The 20243-nt window shown below is 49.8% G+C and overlaps 1 protein-coding gene across 1 annotated transcript; it reads left to right on the plus strand.

Annotated features, from left to right (window-relative positions):
- Positions 1–11070: 11070 nt before the first annotated feature.
- LOC138666879 (filaggrin-like) lies at positions 11071–14788 on the plus strand. Its single transcript, XM_069755058.1, has 2 exons — positions 11071–11239; positions 11898–14788. The coding sequence occupies exons 1-2, from the start codon at positions 11071–11073 to the stop codon at positions 14786–14788; spliced, it is 3060 nt and encodes a 1019-aa protein (XP_069611159.1).
- Positions 14789–20243: the final 5455 nt, after the last annotated feature.

Below are 20243 nucleotides of genomic sequence, written 5' to 3' on the forward strand. Positions count from 1 at the left end.
CCCTCCGCACCGACTAACGGTACGGAGGTGCTCCCTCTGCGTCCCAGAGCTTCCAGCAAGCAAGAAAAACCAATAATGCAAGCTGGACAGAAAAAATAGCAAACAAAAATAACACAAGCAAAACTTAGCTTATGCAGAGCAGACAGGCCACAGGAACGATCCAGGAGGAAGCAAGACCAATACTAGAACATTGACTGGAGGCCAGGAGCAAAGCACTAGGTGGAGTTAAATAGAGCAGCACCTAACGACTTCACCACATCACCTGAGGGAGGAAACTCAGAAGCCGCAGTACCACTCACATCCACCAACGGAAGCTCATAGACAGAATCAGCCGAAGTACCACTTGTGACCACAGGAGGGAGCTCTGCCACAAAATTCACAACAGTACCCCCCCCTTGAGGAGGGGTCACCGAACCCCCACCAGAGCCCCCAGGCCGACCAGGATGAGCCATATGAAAGGCACGAACAAGATCGGCAGCATGGACATCAGAGGCAAAGACCCAGGAATTATCTTCCTGAGCATAACCCTTCCACTTAACCAGATACTGGAGTTTCCGTCTCGAAACACGAGAATCCAAAATCTTCTCCACAATATACTCCAACTCCCCCTCCACCAAAACCGGGGCAGGAGCATCAACAGATGGAACCATAGGTGCCACGTATCTCCGCAACAATGACCTATGGAATACGTTATGGATGGAAAAAGAATCTGGAAGGGTCAAACGAAAAGACACAGGATTAAGAACCTCAGAAATCCTATACGGACCAATGAAACGAGGCTTAAACTTAGGAGAGGAAACCTTCATAGGAATATGACGAGATGACAACCAAACCAAATCCCCAACACGAAGTCGGGGACCCACACAGCGTCTGCGATTAGCGAAACGTTGAGCCTTCTCCTGGGACAAGGTCAAATTGTCCACTACATGAGTCTAAATCTGCTGTAACCTGTCCACCACAGTATCCACACCAGGACAGTCCGAAGACTCAACCTGCCCTGAAGAGAAACGAGGATGGAACCCAGAATTGCAGAAAAACGGCGAAACCAAGGTAGCCGAGCTGGCCCGATTATTAAGGGCGAACTCAGCCAAAGGCAAAAAGGACACCCAGTCATCCTGATCAGCAGAAACAAAACATCTCAGATATGTTTCCAAGGTCTGATTGGTTCGTTCGGTCTGGCCATTTGTCTGAGGATGGAAAGCCGAGGAAAAAGACAAATCAATGCCCATCCTAGCACAAAAGGCTCGCCAAAACCTCGAAACAAACTGGGAACATCTGTCAGAAACGATGTTCTCTGGAATGCCATGTAAACGAACCACATGCTGGAAGAACAATGGCACCAAATCAGAGGAGGAAGGTATTTTAGACAAGGGTACCAGATGGACCATCTTAGAAAAGCGATCACAGACCACCCAAATGACTGACATTTTTTGAGAGACGGGGAGATCCGAAATAAAATCCATAGAGATATGTGTCCAAGGCCTCTTCGGGACCGGCAAGGGCAAAAGCAACCCACTGGCACGAGAACAGCAGGGCTTAGCCCGAGCACAAATCCCACAGGACTGCACAAAAGAACGCACATCCCGCGACAGAGACGGCCACCAAAAGGATCTAGCCACTAAATCTCTGGTACCAAAGATTCCAGGATGACCAGCCAACACCGAACAATGAACCTCAGAGATAACTTTATTCGTCCACCTATCAGGGACAAACAGTTTCTCCGCTGGGCAACGATCAGGTTTATTAGCCTGAAATTTTTGCAGCACCCGCCGCAAATCAGGGGAGATGGCAGACAAAATTACTCCCTCTTTGAGAATACCCGCCGGCTCAGACAAACCCGGAGAGTCGGGCACAAAACTCCTAGACAGGGCATCCGCCTTCACATTTTTAGAGCCCGGAAGGTACGAAACCACAAAGTCAAAACGGGAGAAAAACAGCAACCAACGAGCCTGTCTAGGATTCAACCGTTTGGCAGACTCGAGATAAGTCAAGTTCTTGTGATCAGTCAAGACCACCACGCGATGCTTAGCTCCTTCAAGCCAATGACGCCACTCCTCGAATGCCCACTTCATGGCCAGCAACTCTCGATTGCCAACATCATAATTTCGCTCAGCAGGCGAAAACTTCCTGGAAAAGAAGGCGCATGGCTTCATCACCGAGCAATCAGAACCTCTTTGCGACAAAACAGCCCCCGCTCCAATTTCAGAAGCATCAACCTCGACCTGGAACGGAAGCGAAACATCTGGTTGACACAACACAGGAGCAGAAGAAAAACGACGCTTTAACTCTTGAAAAGCTTCCACAGCAGCAGAAGACCAATTGACCACATCAGCACCCTTCTTGGTCAAATCGGTCAATGGTTTAGAAATACTAGAAAAATTACAGATGAAGCGACGATAAAAAATTAGCAAAGTCCAGGAACTTTTGCAGACTCTTCAGAGATGTCGGCTGAGTCCAATCATAGATGGCCTGGACCTTAACAGGGTCCATCTCGATAGTAGAAGGGGAAAAAATGAACCCCAAAAATGAAACCTTCTGAACACCAAAGAGACACTTTGACCCCTTCACAAACAAAGAATTCGCACGCCGGACCTGGAACACCATTCTGACCTGCCTCACGTGAGACTCCCAATCATCCGAGAAGACCAAAATATCATCCAAGTATACAATCAGGAATTTATCCAGGTACTCTCGGAAGATGTCATGCATAAAGGACTGAAACACCGATGGAGCATTAGCAAGTCCGAATGGCATAACTAGGTACTCAAAATGGCCCTCGGGCGTATTAAATGCAGTTTTCCATTCATCGCCCCGCTTAATACGCACAAGATTATACGCACCACGAAGATCTATCTTGGTGAACCAACTAGCCCCCTTGATCCGAGCAAACAAATCAGACAGCAGCGGCAGGGGGTACTGAAATTTAACCGTGATTTTATTTAGAAGGCGGTAATCTATACAAGGTCTCAGTGAACCATCCTTCTTGGCCACAAAAAAGAACCCCGCTCCCAATGGCGACGATGACGGGCGAATATGACCCTTCTCCAAAGACTCCTTCACGTAACTCCGCATAGCGGCGTGCTCAGGCACAGATAAATTAAACAGTCGACCTTTAGGAAACTTACTATCAGGAATCAAATCGATAGCACAATCACAATCCCTATGCGGAGGTAGGGCATTGGACTTGGGCTCATCAAATACATCCCGGTAATCAGACAAGAACTCTGGGACCTCAGAAGGGGTGGATGACGAAATAGACAGAAATGGGACATCACCATGTACCCCCTGACAACCCCAGCTGGACACAGACATAGATTTCCAATCTAATACTGGGTTATGGACTTGTAGCCATGGCAACCCCAACACGACCACATCATGCAGATTATGCAACACCAGAAAGCGAATATCCTCCTGATGTGCAGGAGCCATGCACATGGTCAGCTGGGTCCAATACTGAGGCTTATTCTTGGCCAAAGGCGTAGCATCAATTCCTCTCAGTGGAATAGGATACTGCAAGGGCTCCAAGAAAAACCCACAGCACCTAGCATACTCCAAGTCCATCAAATTCAGGGCAGCGCCTGAATCCACAAATGCCATGACAGAATAGGATGACAAAGAGCAGATCAAAGTAACGGACAAAAGAAATTTCGACTGTACCATACCAATGGTGGCAGACCTAGCGAACCGCTTAGTGCGCTTAGGACAATCGGAGATAGCATGAGTGGAATCACCACAGTAGAAACACAGCCCATTCTGACGTCTGTGTTCTTGCCGTTCAACTCTGGTCAAAGTCCTATCGCACTGCATAGGCTCAGGTTTATGCTCGGATAATACCGCCAAATGGTGCACAGATTTACGCTCACGCAAGCATCGACCGATCTGAATGGCTAAAGACATAGACTCATTCAGACCAGCAGGCATAGGAAATCCCACCATGACATCCTTAAGGGCTTCAGAGAGACCTTTTCTGAAAATAGCTGCCAGCGCACCTTCATTCCATTGAGTGAGCACGGACCACTTTCTAAACTTCTGACAATAAATCTCTATCTCATCCTGACCCTGACACAGAGCCAGCAAATTTTTCTCTGCCTGATCCACCGAATTAGGTTCATCGTACAGCAATCCGAGCGCCAGGAAAAACGCATCAATATTACATAATGCAGGATCTCCTGGCGCAAGGGAAAATGCCCAGTCTTGAGGGTCGCCACGTAATAAAGAAATAATGATCCTAACTTGTTGAACTGGGTCACCAGAGGAGCGAGGTTTCAAAGCCAGAAACAGTTTACAATTATTTTTGAAACTCAGAAATTTAGCTCTATCTCCAGAAAACAAATCAGGAATAGGAATTCTTGGTTCTAACATAGAATTCTGAACCACAAAGTCTTGAATATTTTGTACTCTTGCAGTGAGATGATCCACACATGAAGACAGACCTTTAATGTCCATCACTACACCTGTGTCCTGAACCACCCAAATGTCTAGGGGAAAAAAAAGGCAAAACACAGTGCAAAGAAAAAAAAATGGTCTCAGAACTTCTTTTTTTCCCTCTATTGAGAAGCATTAGTACTTTGGGCCTCCAGTACTGTTATGAACTGGTGATTCAGAACCACAATGGAACTAATGGTTAAGAGCACACAAGGTGACCTGATAGTTACTAATAACATAGGACGAGCTCTGAGACGTGGGAACTCTGCTGACCGCAATCCCTAATCCTATCCAACCACACTAGAGGTAGCCGTGGAGCGCTCCTGACCAGACCTATGCGCCTCGAGCACAGCCTGAGAAACTAGCTAGCCCTGAAGATAGAAAAATAAGCCTATCTTGCCTCAGAGAGATACCCCAAAGGAAAAGGCAGCCCCCCACATATAATGACTGTGAGTTGAGATGAAAATACAAACGCAGAGATGAAATAGATTTAGCAAAGTGAGGCCCGACTTACTGAACAGACTGAGGATAGGAAAGATTGCTTTGCGGTCAACACAAAACCCTACAAACAACCACGCAGAGGGGGCAAAAAGACCCTCCGCACCGACTAACGGTACGGAGGTGCTCCCTCTGCGTCCCAGAGCTTCCAGCAAGCAAGAAAAACCAATAATGCAAGCTGGACAGAAAAAATAGCAAACAAAAATAACACAAGCAAAACTTAGCTTATGCAGAGCAGACAGGCCACAGGAACGATCCAGGAGGAAGCAAGACCAATACTAGAACATTGACTGGAGGCCAGGAGCAAAGCACTAGGTGGAGTTAAATAGAGCAGCACCTAACGACTTCACCACATCACCTGAGGGAGGAAACTCAGAAGCCGCAGTACCACTCACATCCACCAACGGAAGCTCATAGACAGAATCAGCCGAAGTACCACTTGTGACCACAGGAGGGAGCTCTGCCACAAAATTCACAACAGAGGATGATGGCCGTCCAGAGGAGCAACCGATATCCAACATCAATGTGTCATCAGTGGGAGGATGATGGCCGTCCAGAGGAGCAACCGATATCCAACATCAATGTGTCATCAGTGGGAGGATGATGGCCGTCCAGAGGAGCAACCGATATCCACCATCAATGTGTCATCAGTGGGAGGATGATGGCCGTCCACAGAGGAGCAACCGATATCCAACATCAATGTGTCATCAGTGGGAGGATGATGGCCGTCCAGAGGAGCAACCGATATCCACCATCAATGTGTCACCAGTGGGAGGGATGATGACCGTCCACAGAGGAGCAACCGATATCCACCATCAATGTGTCATTAGTGGGAGGATGATGACCGTCCACAGAGGAGCCATCGATATCCAACATCAATGTGTCATCAGTGGGAGGATGATGGCTGTCCACAGAGGAGCAACCAATATCCACCATCAATGTGTCACCAGTGGGAGGGATGATGGCCATCCACAGAGGAGCCATCGATATCCACCATCAATGTGTCATTAGTGGGAGGATGATGGCTGTCCACAGAGGAGCAACCAATATCCACCATCAATGTGTCACCAGTGGGAGGGATGATGGCCATCCACAGAGGAGCCATCGATATCCACCATCAATGTGTCATTAGTGGGAGGATGATGGCTGTCCACAGAGGAGCAACCAATATCCACAATCAATGTGTCACCAGTGGGAGGGATGATGGCCATGCACAGAGGAGCCATCGATATTCACCATCAATGTGTCACCAGTGGGAGGATGATGGCTGTCCAGAGGAGCCATCGATATCCAACATCAATGTGTCATCAGTGGGAGGATGATGGCTGTCCACAGAGGAGCAACCAATATCCACCATCAATGTGTCACCAGTGGGAGGGATGATGGCCATCCACAGAGGAGCCATCGATATTCACCATCAATGTGTCACCAGTGGGAGGATGATGGTTGTCCAGAGGAGCAACCGATATCCAACATCAATGTGTCACCAGTGGGAGGGATGATGGCCGTCCACAGAGGAGCAACCGATATCCAACATCAATGTGTCATCAGTGTGAGGATGATGGCCGTCCACAGAGGAGCAACTGATATCCACCATCAATGTGTCACCAGTGGGAGGGATGATGGCCGTCCACAGAGGAGCAACCGATATCCACCATCAATATGTCACCAGTGGGAGGGATGTTGGCCGTCCACAGAGGAGCCATCGATATTCACCATCAATGTATCACCAGTGGGAGGATGATGGCTGTCCACAGAGGAGCAACCGATATCCCTCATCAATGTGTCACCAGTGGGAGGATGATGGCCGTCCACAGAGGAGCAACCGATATCAAACATCAATGTGTCACCAGTGGGAGGATGATGGCCGTCCAGAGGAGCCATCGATATCCACCATCAATGTGTCACCAGTGGGAGGGTGATGGCCGTCCAGAGGAGCAACCGATATCCACCATCAATGTGTCACCAGTGGGAGGGATGATGACCGCCAACAGAGGAGCAACCGATATCCACCATCAATGTGTCACCAGTGGGAAGGATGATGGCCGTTCAGAGGAGCAACCGATATCCACCATCAATGTGTCACCAGTGGGAGGGATGATGACCGCCAACAGAGGAGCAAACGATATCCACCATCAATGTGTCACCAGTGGGAGGGATGATGACTGCCAACAGAGGAGCAACCGATATCCACCATCAATGTGTCACCAGTGGGAAGGATGATGGCCATCCAGAGGAGCAACCGATATCCACCATCAATGTGTCACCAGTGGGAGGGATGATGACCGCCAACAGAGGAGCAACCGATATCCACCATCAATGTGTCACCAGTGGGAAGGATGATGGCCGTTCAGAGGAGCAACCGATATCCACCATCAATGTGTCACCAGTGGGAGGGATGATGACCGCCAACAGAGGAGCAAACGATATCCACCATCAATGTGTCACCAGTGGGAGGGATGATGTCCGCCAACAGAGGAGCAAACGATATCCATCATCAATGTGTCACCAGTGGGATGGATGATGACCGTCCACAAAGGAGCAACTGATATCCACCATCAATGTGTCATCAGTGGGAAGGATGATGACCGTCCACAGAGGAGCAACTGATATCCACCATCAATGTGTCACCAGTGGGAGGATGATGGCCGTCCACAGAGGAGCAACCGATATCCACCATCAATGTGTCACCAGTGGGAAGGATGATGACCGTCCACAGAGGAGCAACTGATATCCACCATCAATGTGTCACCAGTGGGAGGTTGATGGCCGTCCACAGCGAAGCAACTGATATCCATCATCAATGTGTCACCAGTAGAGAGAGGGATGATGACAACTGATACAACTGTCAGCACAAAACCAGTGCAGAGGTGGAGGGGGTATAATGGGGATACTGGCCATGTATAGGGAGCCACTCCACACCCAGCATGGCAATATGGCAAAGATGGAAGTAGGGGGGATGGTTTTCCACAAAGAAACAAATGATCTCCCTTCTCCATTCACATGTATGGATGTACAGGGTTCAGAGATCCGCCGTTGGTCTCGGTCTTTACTCCAGATTTTTGTATTTTATTCATGACCATGAAACTTTCACTGAAAGATCAGTGCAGCCAGCCTTGTGTGCTGAAATGGCTGATAACAGAGAGCAATGGTAGTATTCCCTTTCTGAGCTCGCATTTCTGCGCTTAGTGTCCCAGTGAAGCCCCGGATGGCGGCAGTAATGTGGGTCAGGAGCGGAGCGGGATATAATGTGGTGATGACGTCACTGTGTAATTATGATAATAGACGCAGCGTCCTAGGAAAATACCGTCATCTGCTGCTGACCCCGATCCCACCAGGATGAGTCAATCCGCTGCCACATTGTAGTGTGAGAAGGGAAGAGGGTCCCGGGATCTGCGGCGTCGTACACAATGTGCCGCCCCGTATCACAGCGCCCGCAGGTCCGGTACTGAGCGCGGACACATGGCAGCAGTGCTGTGCATCCCTATGACTGCGACCAGTGGGGGATGCAGACAGAAAAGGGCCCCTGTGCAAGAACAGTATATGGGCCCGTATCAGCTCAATAGTGGATGTGGCCCCCTCACCTCTCGGGCCCCTGTGGAAGAACAGTACATGGGCCCGTATCAGCTCAATAGTGGATGTAGCCCCCTCACCTCTCGGGCCCCTGTGGAAGAACAGTACATGGGCCCGTATCAGCTCAATAGTGGATGTGGCCCCCTCACCTCTCGGGCCCCTGTGGAAGAACAGTACATGGGCCCGTATCAGCTCAATAGTGGATGTAGCCCCCTCACCTCTCGGGCCCCTGTGGAAGAACAGTACATGGGCCCGTATCAGCTCAATAGTGGATGTGGCCCCCTCACCTCTCGGGCCCCTGTGGAAGAACAGTACATGGGCCCGTATCAGCTCAATAGTGGATGTGGCCCCCTCACCTCTCGGGCCCCTGTGGAAGAACAGTACATGGGCCCGTATCAGCTCAATAGTGGATGTGGCCCCCTCACCTCTCGGGCCCCTGTGCAAGAACAGTATATGGGCCCGTATCAGCTCAATAATGGATGTGGCCCCCTCACCTCTCAGGCCCCTGTGGAAGAACAGTACATGGCCCTGTATCAGCTCAATAGTGGATGTGGCCCCCTCACCTCTCGGGCCCCTGTGGAAGAACAGTACATGGGCCCGTATCAGCTCAATAATGGATGTGGCCCCCTCACCTCTCAGGCCCCTGTGGAAGAACAGTACATGGCCCCGTATCAGCTCAATGGTGGATGTGGCCCCCTCACCTCTCGGGCCCCTGTGGAAGAACAGTACATGGCCCCGTATCAGCTCAATAGTGGATGTGGCCCCCTCACCTCTCGGGCCCCTGTGCGGCCACACAGGCTTCACCAATGATCCATCTCTGCCTGTGACCGGCCAGCAATTCAAGGACGCATCAAGGTCACCAGAGACCCCAGAAGGACGGAGTCCCAACATGCAGGAAATTAGTGAATGGTGCAAGTTGCGTGCTCGCTGCACATCACAATCTCCATTTTTGGGGGGCGCATTTTACTAAACTGCTGCACTCCCCGTAGACATCGCTGAATCGGCGTGTGTGACACCGATTCAGCGATGTCTTTGCCGGTAACCAGGGTAAACATCGGGTAACTAAGCGCAGGGCCGCGCTTAGTAACCCGATGTTTACCGCTGGTACCGTCACACATAGCGACGCTGCAGCGATACCGACAACGATCCGGATCGCTGCAGCGTCGCTGTTTGGTCGCTGGAGAGCTGTCACACAGACCGCTCTCCAGCGACCAACGATCCCGAGGTCCCCGGTAACCAGGGTAAACATCGGGTAACTAAGCACAGGGCCGCGCTTAGTAACCCGATGTTTACCCTGGTTACCATCCTAAAAAGTAAAAAAACAAACGCTACATACTTACCTTCCGCTGTCTGTCCTCGGCGCTCTGCTTCTCTGGTCTGGCTGTGAGCGCCGGGCAGCCAGAAAGCAGAGCGGTGACGTTACCGCTCTGCTTTCCGGCTGACCGACGCTCACAGCCAGAGCAGGAGGAGAGCAGAGCACAGCGCTGAAGGACAGACGGCTGTAGGTAAGTATGTAGTGTTTGTTTTTTTACTTTTAGGATGGTAACCAGGGTAAACATCGGGTTACTAAGCGCGGCCCTGCGCTTAGTTACCCGATGTTTACCCTGGTTACCCGCAAAGACATCGCTGAATCGGTGTCACACACGCCGATTCAGCGATGTCTACGGGGAGTCCAGCGACGAAATAAAGTTCTGGACTTTCTTCCCCGACCAGCGATCTCCCAGCAGGGGCCTGATCGCTGCTGCCTGTCACACTGGGCGATATCGCTAGCGAGGACACTGCAACGTCACGGATCGCTAGCGATATCGTCTAGTGTGACAGTACCTTTAAGTGTAAAAAATGTCCACAAATCTGCGGTGCGAGCGGGACCCTCAGAGAGGCTTCTGTTCGTATAGGACCCTTCACCTCCAGTAAGGCTACGTTCAGACTAGCATTGCGCGCCGCTGCGTCGGCGACGCAACACACGACGCACACAAAAACGCGGCAAAACGCACGCAAAAACGCTGCGTTTTGCGACGCGTGCGTCGTTTTTTTGCCGAAAATCGGACGCAAGAAAAATGCAACTTGCTGCGTTTTCTTGGTCCGACGCTAGCGGCAAAAAAGACGCAACACACAAAAACGCATGCGTCCCCCATGTTAAACATAGGGGCGCATGACGCGTGCGTCGCCGCTGCGTCGCCCGACGCTAAGGCGACGCACACTAGCAGAACGCTAGTGTGAACGTAGCCTAATACAGGGAGGACGGTGCTGGGGGGGACGGACATGACGAGACGTCAGACTGACACTGGATAAGAGACAGCTGACAGCGGAGCGCTGACTGACGGACCGCCACAATGTCGTCTCATCAGACGTGACCTGGGCGCACCACAAAGCCCAGACACACCGGGATCTGATAGCATCCGGAGCTGAAATTGAAATGCAGCCAAGAACTCAGGATCTAATCAGATAGAGCGAATTTACAGACAGACGGATCGATAAATCAGTAGATAGAGAGCAGAGTGAGGACACAACCTCCAGGTCCTCGCAGGCGGCCATGTTCTCCCACCGATCACCTGTCTTATAGGGGGCTGCAGGATGGGGGGCGCAGAGACAATTACAGGAGAAACGCCGGAAAGTCATCAAAATGTAGATGTCGCAGAGAAGAAAGACAGGCTGGAGCGAGCCGCCCGCCCCCTCCCCCGGGCGGCGTACGAGAAAGCCGCCATGACAGGGGGTTTGGAGCAGGGAGAAAAGGGGGCGTGGGGTTCGTTCCTGGAGGAGGGGTACTGCCGGCGAGGGGTATGGTGGGAACAGGGGTAGGAGCGCTTCACTTCCCGCTCTGTGGAATCGAGAGCAGTCCCGCCCGCCCTCCCCTTTTTTGTTATGATTCAAGGGTGTTTTTGTTTTTCTGTTCGGGTCATAGTGGCTGTAGGCGGGGGGAGGGGTCCTTGGAGTTGGTGCTAAATTGGCCGGGGGGTCCGTCGGGATACGGATTCTCCAGTTGGTTTAAGTTTTGGTTGCGGGTCTGGTGATCTGGGGGAATCTTGGTAACGGTGGGCCAGATTCCTAAGTTGGAAGTGGACAATGGTAACCCTTCGGGGTATTTTGGTGCTCTCGAGCCTGTGGGGTAACGGCTGAGGGTAATCTATCGTTGGTCTCTTGTCCACTTGTTTATACTTTGGGTGACACCAGATTTTTAGCTTCAAGGACCGCTTCCCAGCTCATTTATGGTTATATGTTTTGTTTGTTATAATAAAGGCCGCTGTGGCCAATTATATCCAACTTGAGACTCATGTCGTTATTCGGTGGTTGGGCAGGAAAAGGGGTCGGTGATCCCTTGGGGAAGGTAATTAAGCATGATAGTCGACAATACCAATGTCATGTTCCCACCTCAGCTCTGCTACATCTGTAATCTCACCCAGGTGAGGTCCCCTCCGGTCGGACACTGTCACCTCCAGTATTTGGTGTCACTATTCCCCATCTCACCATTGATGCCCGGGGCAGGAATAATGGGGGGTCTGCACATACGCAGCGCAGGAATAACGAGGGGTCTGCACATACGCAGCGCAGGAATAACGAGGGGTCTGCACATACGCAGCGCAGGAATAACGAGGGGTCTGCACATACGCAGCGCAGGAATAACGAGGGGTCTGCACATACGCAGCGCAGGAATAACGAGGGGTCTGCACATACGCAGCGCAGGAATAACGAGGGGTCTGCACATACGCAGCGCAGGAATAACGAGGGGTCTGCACATACGCAGCGCAGGAATAACGAGGGGTCTGCACATACGCAGCGCAGGAATAATGAGGGGTCTGCACATACGCAGCGCAGGAATAACGAGGGGTCTGCACATACGCAGCACAGGAATAAGGAGGGGTCTGCACATACGCAGCGCAGGAATAACGAGGGGTCTGCACATACGCAGCGCAGGAATAACGAGGGGTCTGCACATACGCAGCGCAGGAATAACGAGGGGTCTGCACATACGCAGCGCAGGAATAACGAGGGGTCTGCACATACGCAGCGCAGGAATAACGAGGGGTCTGCACATACGCAGCGCAGGAATAACGAGGGGTCTGCACATACGCAGCGCAGGAATAACGAGGGGTCTACACATACGCAGCGCAGGAATAACGAGGGGTCTGCACATACGCAGTGCAGGAATAACGAGGGGTCTGCACATACGCAGCGCAGGAATAAGGAGAGGTCTGCACATACGCAGCGCAGGAATAAGGAGGGGTCTGCACATACGCAGCGCAGGAATAAGGAGGGGTCTGCACATACGCAGCGCAGGAATAACGAGGGGTCTGCACATACGCAGCGCAGGAATAACGAGGGGTCTGCACATACGCAGCGCAGGAATAACGAGGGGTCTGCACATACGCAGCGCAGGAATAAGGAGGGGTCTGCACATACGCAGCGCAGGAATAAGGAGGAGTCTGCACATACGCAGCGCAGGAATAATGAGGGGTCTGCACATACGCAGCGCAGGAATAACGAGGGGTCTGCACATACGCAGCGCAGGAATAAGGAGGGGTCTGCACATACGCAGCGCAGGAATAACGAGGGGTCTACACATACGCAGCGCAGGAATAACGAGGGGTCTGCACATACGCAGCGCAGGAATAATGAGGGGTCTGCACATACGCAGCGCAGGAATAATGAGGGGTCTGCACATACGCAGCGCAGGAATAACGAGGGGTCTGCACATACGCAGCGCAGGAATAATGAGGGGTCTGCACATACGCAGCGCAGGAATAACGAGGGGTCTGCACATACGCAGCGCAGGAATAATGAGGGGTCTGCACATACGCAGCGCAGGAATAATGAGGGGTCTGCACATACGCAGCGCAGGAATAACGAGGGGTCTGCACATACGCAGCGCAGGAATAACGAGGGGTCTGCACATACGCAGCGCAGGAATAAGGAGAGGTCTGCACATACGCAGCGCAGGAATAAGGAGGGGTCTGCACATACGCAGCGCAGGAATAAGGAGGGGTCTGCACATACGCAGCGCAGGAATAACGAGGGGTCTGCACATACGCAGCGCAGGAATAACGGGTCTGCACATACGCAGCGCAGGAATAACGAGGGGTCTGCACATACGCAGCGCAGGAATAAGGAGGGGTCTGCACATACGCAGCGCAGGAATAAGGAGGGGTCTGCACATACGCAGCGCAGGAATAACGAGGGGTCTGCACATACGCAGCGCAGGTATAACGAGGGATCTGCACATACGCAGCGCAGGAATAACGAGGGGTCTGCACATACGCAGCGCAGGAATAACGAGGGGTCTACACATACGCAGCGCAGGAATAACGAGGGGTCTGCACATACGCAGCGCAGGAATAATGAGGGGTCTGCACATACGCAGCGCAGGAATAATGAGGGGTCTGCACATACGCAGCGCAGGAATAACGAGGGGTCTGCACATACGCAGTGCAGGAATAACGAGGGGTCTGCACATACGCAGCGCAGGAATAACGAGGGGTCTGCACATACGCAGCGCAGGAATAACGAGCGGTCTGCACATACGCAGCGCAGAAATAAGGAGGGGTCTGCACATACGCAGCGCAGGAATAAGGAGGGGTCTGCACATACGCAGCGCAGGAATAACGAGGGGTCTGCACATACGCAGCACAGGAATAACGAGGGGTCTGCACATACGCAGCGCAGGAATAACGAGGGGTCTGCACATACGCAGCGCAGGAATAACGAGGGGTCTACACATACGCAGCGCAGGAATAAGGAGGGGTCTGCACATACGCAGCGCAGGAATAACGAGGGGTCTGCACATACGCAGCGCAGGAAAAAGGAGGGGTCTGCACATACGCAGCGCAGGAATAAGGAGGGGTCTGCACATACGCAGCGCAGGAATAAGGAGGGGTCTGCACATACGCAGCGCAGGAATAATGAGGGGTCTGCACATACGCAGCGCAGGAATAACGAGGGGTCTGCACATACGCAGCGCAGGAATAACGAGGGGTCTGCACATACGCAGCGCAGGAATAACGAGGGGTCTACACATACGCAGCGCAGGAATAATGAGGGGTCTGCACATACGCAGTGCAGGAATAACGAGGGGTCTGCACATACGCAGCGCAGGAATAAGGAGGGGTCTGCACATACGCAGCGCAGGAATAAGGAGGGGTCTGCACATACGCAGCGCAGGAATAAGGAGGGGTCTGCACATACGCAGCGCAGGAATAACGAGGGGTCTGCACATACGCAGCGCCTGACGAGTAGTTGTGATGACGGGTTCGTTTTCCGTTGTGTTCGCACATTGATGCTGCGCTTTGTGGTAATTTAATGGCGACGTGTGAACACGACCGTAAGGCGGATCTGTCACCACGTGAGACGTGTTCAGGGTTCGCTCTTATTTCGGTCCTGAGTCGTCTGTTGGGTTTTGCTCTATTAACCCATTACTTGCCAATTTAGCAATTTTCATTTTTATTTTTTTATGACAGATTTTTAATGATTTGGGTCCTAATGAATCAGAAACATAATTTGCAAAATTTTTACAAGTACGGATTTTTCAGAAAAGGGCGTCCCAATATTCAATTAAAAATGACAATGACATGATTTCCTATTTTGAAAACATTCATTTTACAGACACAACACAAAAAAATTGGGCCTAATTATAAAAATTAAAAAATCTTAGTTGCTAGTAGCTAAAGATTAGGCATCCCAAAAAAAGGACATTGGTAGATAATGGGTTAATCCGCCATGCGGGTCCAGAGATATGACACAGCGCGTGTCGCTGCGTCTCAGCCGAACCACGCAGTGTTTCTAATTGCAATAAGCTTTTGCATAACTTTCAAGCTGGATCCTCCGTGAATTTCGTGCTTCAGGGCCCCGGGAGCCGGTTACTTTTCTTTTTTTGCCTATGTATTTAGTGTTAATATTTATGATCTAATCATGTGGTGTAACCTAAAGACACGCCCCAGAGGATCCTGTAAGCCACGCCCCCTTAATAAGAACTTGAATGAGTTGGGTGGGAACTGGATCTCGTTTCCTCCTTTTGCTCAGTATTGGGGGGCTGGTTGGGCACTGGTTCTGGTATCCCCCTATACTCAGTATTGGGGGGCTGGTTGGGCACTGGTTCTGGTTTCCCCCTTTTGCTCAGTATTGGGGGGCAGGTTGGGCACTGGTTCTGGTATCCCCCTTTGCTCAGTATTGGGGGCTGGTTGGGCACTGGTTCTGGTTTCCCCCTATTGCTCAGTATTGGGGGCTGGTTGGGCACTGGTTCTGGTATCCCCCTTTGCTCAGTATTGGGGGCTGGGTGGGCACTGTGTTGTGAATTCTGTGGTCAAGCTCCCTCCTGTGGTCGTGAGTGGTACTTCGGCTGGTTCTGTCTGTGAGCTTCCTCTGGTGGATGTGAGTGGGGCTGCGGCTTCTGAGTTTCCTTCCTCAGGTGACGAGGTTAAGTCGTTAGGTGCTGCTCTATTTAACTCCACCTAGTTCTTTGTTCCTGGCCTCCAGTCAATGTTCCAGTATTGGTCTTGCTTTCTCCTGGATCGTTCTTGTGGCCTGTCTGCCTGCATAAGCTAAGTTTTGCTTGTGTTACTTTTGGTTGCTATATTTTCTGTCCAGCTTGCTATATTGGTTTTTCTTGCTTGCTGGAAGCTCTGAGACGCAGAGGGAGCACCTCCGTACCGTTAGTCGGTGCGGAGGGTCTTTTTGCCCCTCTGCGTGGTTGTTTGTAGGTTTTTGTGCTGACCGCAAAGCTATCTTTCCTATCCTCGGTCTGTTCAGTAAGTCGGGCCTCACTTTGCTAAATCTATTTAATCTCTGTGTTTGTATTTTCATCTTAACTCACAGTCATTATATGTGGGGGGCTGCCTTTTCCTTTGGGGAATTTCTCTGAGGCAAGGTAGGCTTATTTTTCTATCTTCAGGGCTAGCTAGTTTCTCAGGCTGTGCCGAGTTGCATAGGGAGCGTTAGGCGCAATCCACGGCTACCTCTAGTGTGGTATGATAGGATTAGGGATTGCAGTCAGCAGAGTTCCCACGTCCCAGAGCTCGTCCTATGTTAGTAACTATCAGGTCACTTTGTGTGCTCTTAACCACTAGGTCCATTGTGGTTCTGAATCACCTGTTCATAACAGTACTGGAGGCCCAAAGTACTAATGCTTCTCAATAGAGGGAAAAGAGAAGTTCTGAGACCATTTTTTTTTCTCTGCACTGTGTTTTGTTTTTCTTTTCCCCTAGACATTTGGGTGGTTCAGGACACAGGTGTAGTGATGGACATTAAAGGTCTGTCTTCTTGTGTGGATCATCTCACTGCAAGAGTACAAAATATTCAAGACTTTGTGGTTCAGAATTCTATGTTAGAGCCAAGAATTCCTATTCCTGATTTGTTTTCTGGAGATAGAGCTAAGTTTCTGAGTTTTAAGAATAATTGTAAACTGTTTCTGGCTTTGAAACCCCGCTCCTCTGGTGACCCAGTTCAACAAGTTAAGATCATTATTTCTTTTTTGCGTGGCGACCCTCAAGACTGGGCATTTTCCCTTGCGCCAGGAGATCCTGCATTATGTAATATTGATGCGTTTTTTCTGGCGCTCGGATTGCTTTATCATGAACCTAATTCAGTGGATCAGGCAGAGAAAAATTTGCTGGCTCTGTCTCAGGGTCAGGATGAGGTAGAGATATATTGTCAGAAGTTTAGGAAGTGGTCTGTGCTCACTCAATGGAATGAATGTGCGCTGGCAGCAATTTTCAGAAAAGGTCTCTCTGAAGCCCTTAAGGAAGTCATGGTGGGATTTCCTATGCCTGCTGGTCTGAATGAGTCTATGTCTTTGGCCATTCAGATCGATCGACGCTTGCGTGAGCGTAAAGCTGTGCACCACTTGGCAGTATTATCTGAGCATGGACCTGAGCCTATGCAATGTGATAGGACTTTGACCAGAGCTGAACGGCAAGAACACAGACGTCGGAATGGGCTGTGTTTTTACTGTGGTGATTCCACTCATGCTATCTCCGATTGTCCTAAGCGCACTAAGCGTTTCGCTAGGTCTGCCACCATTGGTACGGTACAGTCGAAATTTCTTTTGTCCGTTACCTTGATCTGCTGTTTGTCATCGTATTCTGTCATGGCATTTGTGGATTCAGGCGCTGCCCTGGATTTGATGGACTTGGAGTATGCTAGGCGCTGTGGGTTTTTCTTGGAGCCCTTGCAGTGTCCTATTCCATTGAGAGGAATTGATGCTACGCCTTTGGCCAAGAATAAGCCTCAGTACTGGACCCAGCTGACCATGTGCGTGGCTCCTGCGCATCAGGAGGATATTCGCTTTCTGGTGTTGCATAATCTGCATGATGTGGTCATGTTGGGGTTGCCATGGCTACAAGTCCATAACCCAGTATTGGATTGGAAATCAATGTCTGTGTCCAGCTGGGGTTGTCAGGGGGTACATGGTAATGGCCGAGAAAAAGATGTCATGCTATACATAAAGGGGAACCACCAAACAATAATGAAGATAAATAAAGATAAACTTGAATATTTTATTGTATCGACCAACACACAAAACAAACCACTACAATTAAAAACACTTAAAACAGAGTACACACCTGCTCCTGACGAAGCCACTCCTAGTGGCGATACGCGTGGGGCTTCAGCCCCCTGGACCTCTGTTTTCATTTGGTATTTGGTCATGCTCTACCGGTATTTTCTGCACTGGGATGATAGTATAGCGCCCCCCTTTTTGTGGGCTCTATACAGGTAGCTCCGGTCTTATTAGGTATTGGGACAGTATTGGCAGTGTGTGTCTGTGCTTGGTGGGGTTATGTACACCTCAGGAGGTTCAGATAATCTCTGACCTCTAGATTTACATGTGGGGATATTTGTATGTATAGTGCTTCTCCTTACTATAGACACTGTGCACTTGCTCTTTACCTTTGCCTATTTGTTCTTATCTGCTCGCAAGGGATACATGTGTTGTCACCATTATTATTGGTATATTCTTACATCTATATATTGGTAACTTATTGTCAGGCCATTTCATACCGGCCAGTCTTGAATTTGTACCCGAATATGTACCTGTTTAGAATAGAACATTTGGTTCACATATTACATCTATTTTAATATTGAATATTTATGTACATCATAATACCTGACACTGTTTGACTTATACCCACTATTGTGTGCTGCGAGCTGGACCAGGAGTAAATATACGTATAATTTCTGCTATTATTCCCATTTTTCATGCATACGCTTTGAATCATTTTACCATCTGTATATATGTGCATGTAGAGCAGCTGTGTCTGCCACTGACTTTGTCATCTGTAAGTGCATATTGTTATACATGTCCAGGGGGGGTTCCTTATAGGAATCCTTGATGACCTATTCTCTGTTTTAAGTGTTTTTAATTGTAGTGGTTTGTTTTGTGTGTTGGTCGATACAATAAAATATTCAAGTTTATCTTTATTTATCTTCATTATTGTTTGGTGGTTCCCCTTTATGTATAGCATGACATCTTTTTCTCGGCCTTTATAATGTGTACTACAGGTCATGCTTTGGGTTGAACCTCTGTCTTCCGATATTAGGTTGGATGGTGCCCTCCATTTTTCTTGTTTATACAGGGGTACATGGTAATGTTCCTTTTCTGTCTATTTCATCATCCACCCCTTCTGAGGTCCCAGAATTCTTGTCTGATTATCAGGATGTATTTGATGAGCCCAAGTCCGATGCCCTACCTCCGCATAGGTATTGTGATTGTGCTATCGATTTGATTCCTGGTAGTAAGTTTCCTAAAGGTCGACTGTTTAATTTGTCTGTGCCTGAACACGCCGCTATGCGGAGTTACGTGAAGGAGTCTTTGCAGAAGGGTCATATTCGCCCGTCGTCGTCACCATTGGGAGCGGGGTTCTTTTTTGTGGCCAAGAAGGATGGTTCGTTGAGACCTTGTATAGATTACCGCCTTCTAAATAAAATTACGGTCAAATTTCAGTACCCCTTGCCGCTGCTGTCTGATTTGTTTGCTCGGATTAAGGGGGCTAGTTGGTTCACCAAGATAGATCTTCGTGGTGCGTATAATCTTGTGCGTATTAAACAGGGCGATGAATGGAAAACTGCATTTAATACGCCCGAGGGCCATTTTGAGTACCTGGTTATGCCATTCGGGCTTTCTAATGCTCCATCAGTGTTTCAGTCCTTTATGCATGACATCTTCCGAGAGTACCTGGATAAATTCCTGATTGTGTACTTGGATGATATTTTGGTCTTCTCGGATGATTGGGAGTCTCATGTGAAGCAAGTCAGAATGGTGTTCCAGGTTCTGCGTGCGAATTCTTTGTTTGTGAAGGGGTCAAAGTGTCTCTTTGGTGTTCAGAAGGTTTCATTTTTGGGGTTCATTTTTTCCCCTTCTACTATCGAGATGGACCCTGTTAAAGTTCAGGCCATTTATGATTGGACTCAGCCGACATCTCTGAAGAGTCTGCAAAAGTTCCTGGGCTTTGCTAATTTTTATCGTCGCTTCATCAATAATTTTTCTAGTATTGCTAAACCGTTGACTGAGTTAACCAAGAAGGGTGCTGATGTGGTCAATTGGTCTTCTGCTGCTGTGGAAGCTTTTCAAGAGTTGAAGCGTCGTTTTTCTTCTGCCCCTGTGTTGTGCCAACCAGATGTTTCGCTCCCGTTCCAGGTTGAGGTTGATGCTTCTGAGATTGGAGCAGGGGCTGTTTTGTCGCAAAGAAGTTCTGATGGCTCAGTGATGAAACCATGCGCCTTCTTTTCCAGGAAGTTTTCGCCTGCTGAGCGTAATTATGATG

The sequence above is a fragment of the Ranitomeya imitator genome, chromosome 2 (assembly GCF_032444005.1).
Source record: "Ranitomeya imitator isolate aRanImi1 chromosome 2, aRanImi1.pri, whole genome shotgun sequence".
NCBI classification, from domain to species: domain Eukaryota; kingdom Metazoa; phylum Chordata; class Amphibia; order Anura; family Dendrobatidae; genus Ranitomeya; species Ranitomeya imitator.